Below are 5,598 nucleotides of genomic sequence, written 5' to 3'. Positions count from 1 at the left end.
GTCTCATGTTTTTTATTTTACAGATTTTAATAGCTGACCAATATTGGTAAAATAATTTTGTGATCCTAAATGATTTATAATAATAATTTGGTAGATATTTTCATAATGACATCTTTATATAAAGATAGCATTGTAAATCATTAGATAAATTGATATGTTTGACTAAATATATTTGATTAATCATCTAAGGATTCATAATATCATCTTCATATAAAGATGTCATTATCTGAATAGTTGCCTAATAATTTTATAGCAACTACTCCGATATCCATACAAAATTAGAAAGTAAATTACTTTCTATTGTATATTGATGTATATAATAAAGGTTATTTTAAGATGATTATGTTACAGTAATTATCATGATTATGTTTAATTCATGGAAACCCTAATTTCTTATATCCCAATCTCACAAACACCGCACCTTCCTCTCTCTGGAATTTTTAGGATCAACGTTCAAATTAGACAAGCCATAACTATTTAATGTACAACCCTAATCTCATTTCACTACCATTAGGTCAATTCTTTTGGAATTTGATTCCATCTCTAGAATGATATAACCATTAAAGAAAGGATAATTTGATCTCTAATTTCGAATTTTTTAGTTTACAGACATTTAAATCTTTAAAAATTTAAAAATATATTTAAATTTTTAAATTTTTTAAAATTTAGACACATCCGCTTCTCTATTTATTTGGATCAGTACCCAACGAAAAAATCAATATGCCTTTGTAATGACGTGACCGATATACAGATACATACGTTAGAGAATTTTAAAATGAGACAAATTAGACCCAGAAATCAATATATCCAAATTTTTTGAGAAGACTTAAATATTTGCAGACCAAAAGGTCAATGACCAATTTGTCCTTTTTTTTTCATACACACATTCAGCCATTCACACTTGAAAACTCTTCAACCATAACCCTTAAAAACTATTCAACCATAACCCAACTATTGGTGGGATTCAAATCTAGTACAACCTATGAAGTACAGACACTTTTTAAATTTACCGTATTTACGTGTCGAATACATTTTGAACATGACATTCTTCAATATTTCGATACTCGTCCGATACGCGTATCTTCTGTGTCCAATTATATCTTAATAAAGAATAAAAATTTCTTCTCCGCATATCCCGTGTCCGTATCTATTCATCATAGGTATAAATATCTAAAAGACAACTAACCTTACCCCAATACACAAGCCTCGGCCACGAAAGCTTCACAAATATTTAATAAGCAAATGTTCTACATCAATTCATTATGGGAAAAACAATAGTAATTAGGATCCATCATGCACTGGCATTGCTTATTGCTTTATAGAACTACACATATATACATACCGAAGGGGACAACCTCGTAGCAACATGCACACACATACATAATGTTCTGGTAAAAGCAAATATGCAAAAACAACTCATCACACAAAGGCACCCCAAAACTCAAAAGATTTCATGAGATGCCTAACATGCTCCAACTCTTTTGCCATCCACAAGCCTCTTCCAATACAAGGCAATCTCTTTCTGAGTCTCTAATGCACTCTTCTTAGCCTTCTCACTTGTCTCATTATTAGCAACAGCTACCACATGTGCCTTTTTTGTTGATAGAGGGCTTGGAAGTGTGTCCAAGAGATCCACAACTTTCACTATGTCGGACACGAGTCTCTCCGCCAATCCGCGGCTGAAATCCTCCCTGATCACCACCCGGAGGACCGCAATGTGCTGCGCGTCTGGCGGCATTGTGTAGGCCGGAACTATCCAGCCAAATTTTCTCAGATGGTCTGACACCTCAAACACTGTGTGTTGGCTGCTGTCTTTCAAAGAGAAGGCGACAAGCGGCACGCCAACGTCCTTAGAGACGATATTGAACCGGCCCATTTTCTCAATTCCCTCCCTCAGAATTCTTGCATTCTCCCTGCAGTTCTCCATGATATTTTTGTAGCCCTTTTGTTTTACAAGAGCAAGAAAAACAACCATGTGTATTTAAGTAAGACAGATATTGCACAATGAAGCAGATATGTAAAGAAATAGGGCTAATATGTGGGAAGTTCTGTCTAGGATGTTGATTATGTGATTCTCTATGTAGTTATAATTTTTCAACTTTGGTTTAGTGGTTGAATGGTGGCAACTGTTCAATGAATTTTTAAACTAGTCAATTATTTTCCTATTATATTTTGCCTTTATCCTTGCCCTTTTATCATATTCATACAAATTGGAAGCTAAATCTCTTCAAATACTTAAGCAATATTAATAAGTTGGTTCCATTTAAAACAATTTGCGTAAACACAGGGAAACTTATGAGTAATCTTAAACCTTTCATGTAGTATCCTCTCTATCTGGATTAACCTAAAATACAAGGAATTATCATGCTTATAATTAAAATTCAGAATAAACACAATACTATAATTACCTCAGTGCCAAGCCGTATAAATTGGTAATATTGAGCAATAATTTGACTAGAGCCTGCTGAAAGAAAATGAACAACAAACAAAAGCAGGGTTGTGTTGTTAAAAAAGATAATTGCTACAGAAAGAAAGGACACCATTCAATGAGACATAGCTTCACATTCTAGGTAGGGACAAGATTGTTTCAGCTCACTTCAAATTTGATGGATTCTAGTCTCTAGACAGACATATGCAGAGAGATACTGAAAACAACTCTTGGATTTTGATAGCTCCTCGAGCTGAACGCTTAAAAGGGTGACTACTATATGAAGATGATAGTCGAGAACTGTTAAATATTTTGACATATATATTTGATTAAACTGTTTAACATAAACACGTATTCACATCTTAGCTATTATCTTTGTGAAGATATTTTCATGTGAACAGCCAACTACTTAAAGATAAAAAGATAGCAATTGCAAAAATTTGGTAACTCATCCATTACCTTTGGAGAAATTGAGGGTAAATGTTGGCTGATCCGATCCGAGATAGTTTATGTGAAAAACAAGTTCCTCTGGCAAGTCATCTTTACTCCTCCAAACAACCCAACCGACACCGGGGTAGACAAGACCATACTTATGACCACTAACATTGATGCTCTTCACTAATGGTAAGCGAAAATCCCACTCAAGATCAGGGTAGAGAAATGGGGCAATGAACCCTCCGCTGGCAGCATCAACATGAATCGAGGTATTCCATCCTGTCTCCTTATTCTTCTTAGTAAGAAGCTCATTAAGAAGCTTCACATCTTCAAACTCTCCGGTGAGTGTCGACCCCAAAATCGCCGCCACACAGATGGTGTTCTCATCAACCATTTCAACTGCTTTCACAGGGTCCATCACATAGCATCCTTCTGTGAGTTTCACTTCCTTAAGCTCAACCTCAAAATACCGTGCAAACTTCTCCCAACAAACCTGTGTAGCATATTTCAAAGAGTATCAGATGTCAATATCTAAAGGGACAAAGCTTCCAAAACCTGCCACAAATCAATTAAATCACTTCCTTTCTACCACATCTCAAAATTAATTTATAGACTATGTATCTCCTATCCGATGATAGGAGCATGCCACGAAGACTAAATAGAAGTTGAGATTGACCTGCACATTAGCGCCGGTAACTATGTTAGGCTTATCATAAGGTTTGCCTTCTGCTTTTCTCTTTGCCTGCCATTTCCTTTTAAAAGCTAGACCTGCCAACATTATTGCCTCTGATGATCCGACGGTTCCCACACCGACTGCAGCCTCATCCTCACCAATAGGAGCATGGTATAGGTGCGCTATCATATTAACGCACCTATTCTGCACAATTGAACAAATTATACTTGTCAATGTCTCATGTTTAAATTGTAACTACCAGCTAATAAATTATTTACATATATAATATTACAGCTTTCAATAGTTCAATGTTACTACTTCACATAAGATTCAGAATTCAGTGGCTATTTCAGTTATAGCAATTCACTCCATTTTCTGACCAGAAAACACACGAGATCCAAAAAGTTGCCAACAGAAACACCAAATTTTGAGGGCAAACATCATAAAAACCAAAATCTATCTATCATATGTAAGCTACTTTTTTATTCTAGTCTATGCTTTGACATCAAAAAAATAAATAAATAAATAAAAAATCCCCCTTTCTCCAACACCTGTTACTGATAGATCTATTGTCCAACCAACGAAAATCTCAGCCATAAATTTATAAATTATAAGAACTTAAGGGTTTAAATAAGGTTATGATCCATGTAAAATTTAGCAATTTTATGGTAAACTAAACCTATGGTTCCTGATGATTCAAAGATAAGTAACCATATCCAAATTTATTTAATTTTGGATGGCAGAAGGGACTGATTTCACTTCTGAATACTTTTTTTCTTTACCAAAACCACCAAAAGAAAAAGTCTGTAAGGCCAAAAAACCTATTTAAGCCATGATTCAAACAATCTTGGTCATGATTGAAGAGATCTCACATGACCCCCAATTAGTTTTTTATGATCAAGTGAAGTGATAAATAAATAAAGAAGGAAAGAAAGAAAGAGAGAAACCTGGAGCTCAGTGGTGACAGGATACTCATCCATGTCAACATAGTTCTTGTTAAGCGAAGCCATGATGAGCTTATCACACTCAGGCTCCATCCAAGTGGTCACAAAAGATGCCAAGTTAAGCCTTGGTGTTCCATCCAACATCAACTCATCGTTTATGATCTGATATGCTGCATCCTTTGGTATACACTTCTCTGGCATCTTGAACCTTCACTCCAACACAATCAACCAAGCATTAATTAATTTTACCCAATAAAATCTACACGTGCCAAATTACTTTAATATCGATCATTTGTGAAATTAAGATTATTAGAAAGCCTATATAAAATTTCAAGCAATCCTGAAAGAAAGTTATTGGTTGAGAAGCGTTCTAGAGATTATGCCATTCATGTACTTGTGGAGAAGTGATATCATGACAAAGATTACATAAAACTAAGCGTATGAGTGTTGAATTTGGTGAAGAAATGAGTGTGAAGTTGTGACTAGTGCAAAAATAAAGGGGAGATATTAAGATATATATAGACCTGGGAATAGGGTCACGAACATATCTGGAAGCAAAAGTAGAGTGCAAGCTTTGTGTTTGTTCTTCAGGATCTGTGACAGCGGAGGTGATCACCATTTTGGGTTGTTTTCTTTGTGAACCAACAAAGAAGAAGAAGAAGAAGAAGAAGAAGACAAAAACACTGAAGTGTGAAAACTCCTAAGAAAGCGAGAGTAAGGGTGTATTAAAGTGTAGAATGACAGGTAACAAGAGAGGAAGAGTTAGATATGAATGGATAAAGAAATGGAAAGAAAAGTGGTTGGTAATGTGTGCATGAAGAATCAGGTTGAGGGATCTCTCAACTCTCAACACGTAGATATGTGATTTGTCACTTCTGGGAACTTTCAGTTTTCGTTCGATTAACCTTAAATCTATGGGAATAATTGTCTATATAACTATATATAATTGAATTTGTTCATATAAGCTAAGACTTTATTACTATTTATTATTTTTACTATTTTTATTATTTTTATTACTATAATATTTGAAAATCTAACATTTATTATTTTTATTATATGATATAGTTAAAAATATTAAACTTATTTTATTTTAATTATATTAAAATTAACATAATTTT

The 5,598-nt window shown here is 34.3% G+C and overlaps 1 protein-coding gene across 2 annotated transcripts; it reads right to left on the bottom strand.

Moving 5' to 3' along the window:
- On the bottom strand, positions 1,209-5,350 carry LOC107644071 (glutamate decarboxylase). Of its 2 annotated transcripts, none has more exons than XM_016347857.2 (6): positions 5,005-5,350; positions 4,484-4,688; positions 3,540-3,740; positions 2,888-3,356; positions 2,409-2,464; positions 1,209-1,942 (listed from the first exon to the last, which is right to left on the bottom strand). In XM_016347857.2, exons 1-6 carry the CDS (start codon positions 5,097-5,099, stop codon positions 1,463-1,465), a joined length of 1,506 nt encoding a protein of 501 aa, XP_016203343.1. In that variant the 5' UTR covers positions 5,100-5,350; the 3' UTR covers positions 1,209-1,462. The 2 variants fall into 2 exon arrangements, with proteins under 2 accessions (XP_016203343.1, XP_016203344.1); XM_016347858.2 differs by having other exon boundaries at positions 2,409-2,461; positions 5,005-5,343.

The sequence above is a fragment of the Arachis ipaensis genome, chromosome B05 (assembly GCF_000816755.2).
Source record: "Arachis ipaensis cultivar K30076 chromosome B05, Araip1.1, whole genome shotgun sequence".
Classification (NCBI taxonomy): Eukaryota; Viridiplantae; Streptophyta; class Magnoliopsida; order Fabales; family Fabaceae; genus Arachis; species Arachis ipaensis.
This window is presented reverse-complemented; position numbering and strand designations above follow the sequence as displayed.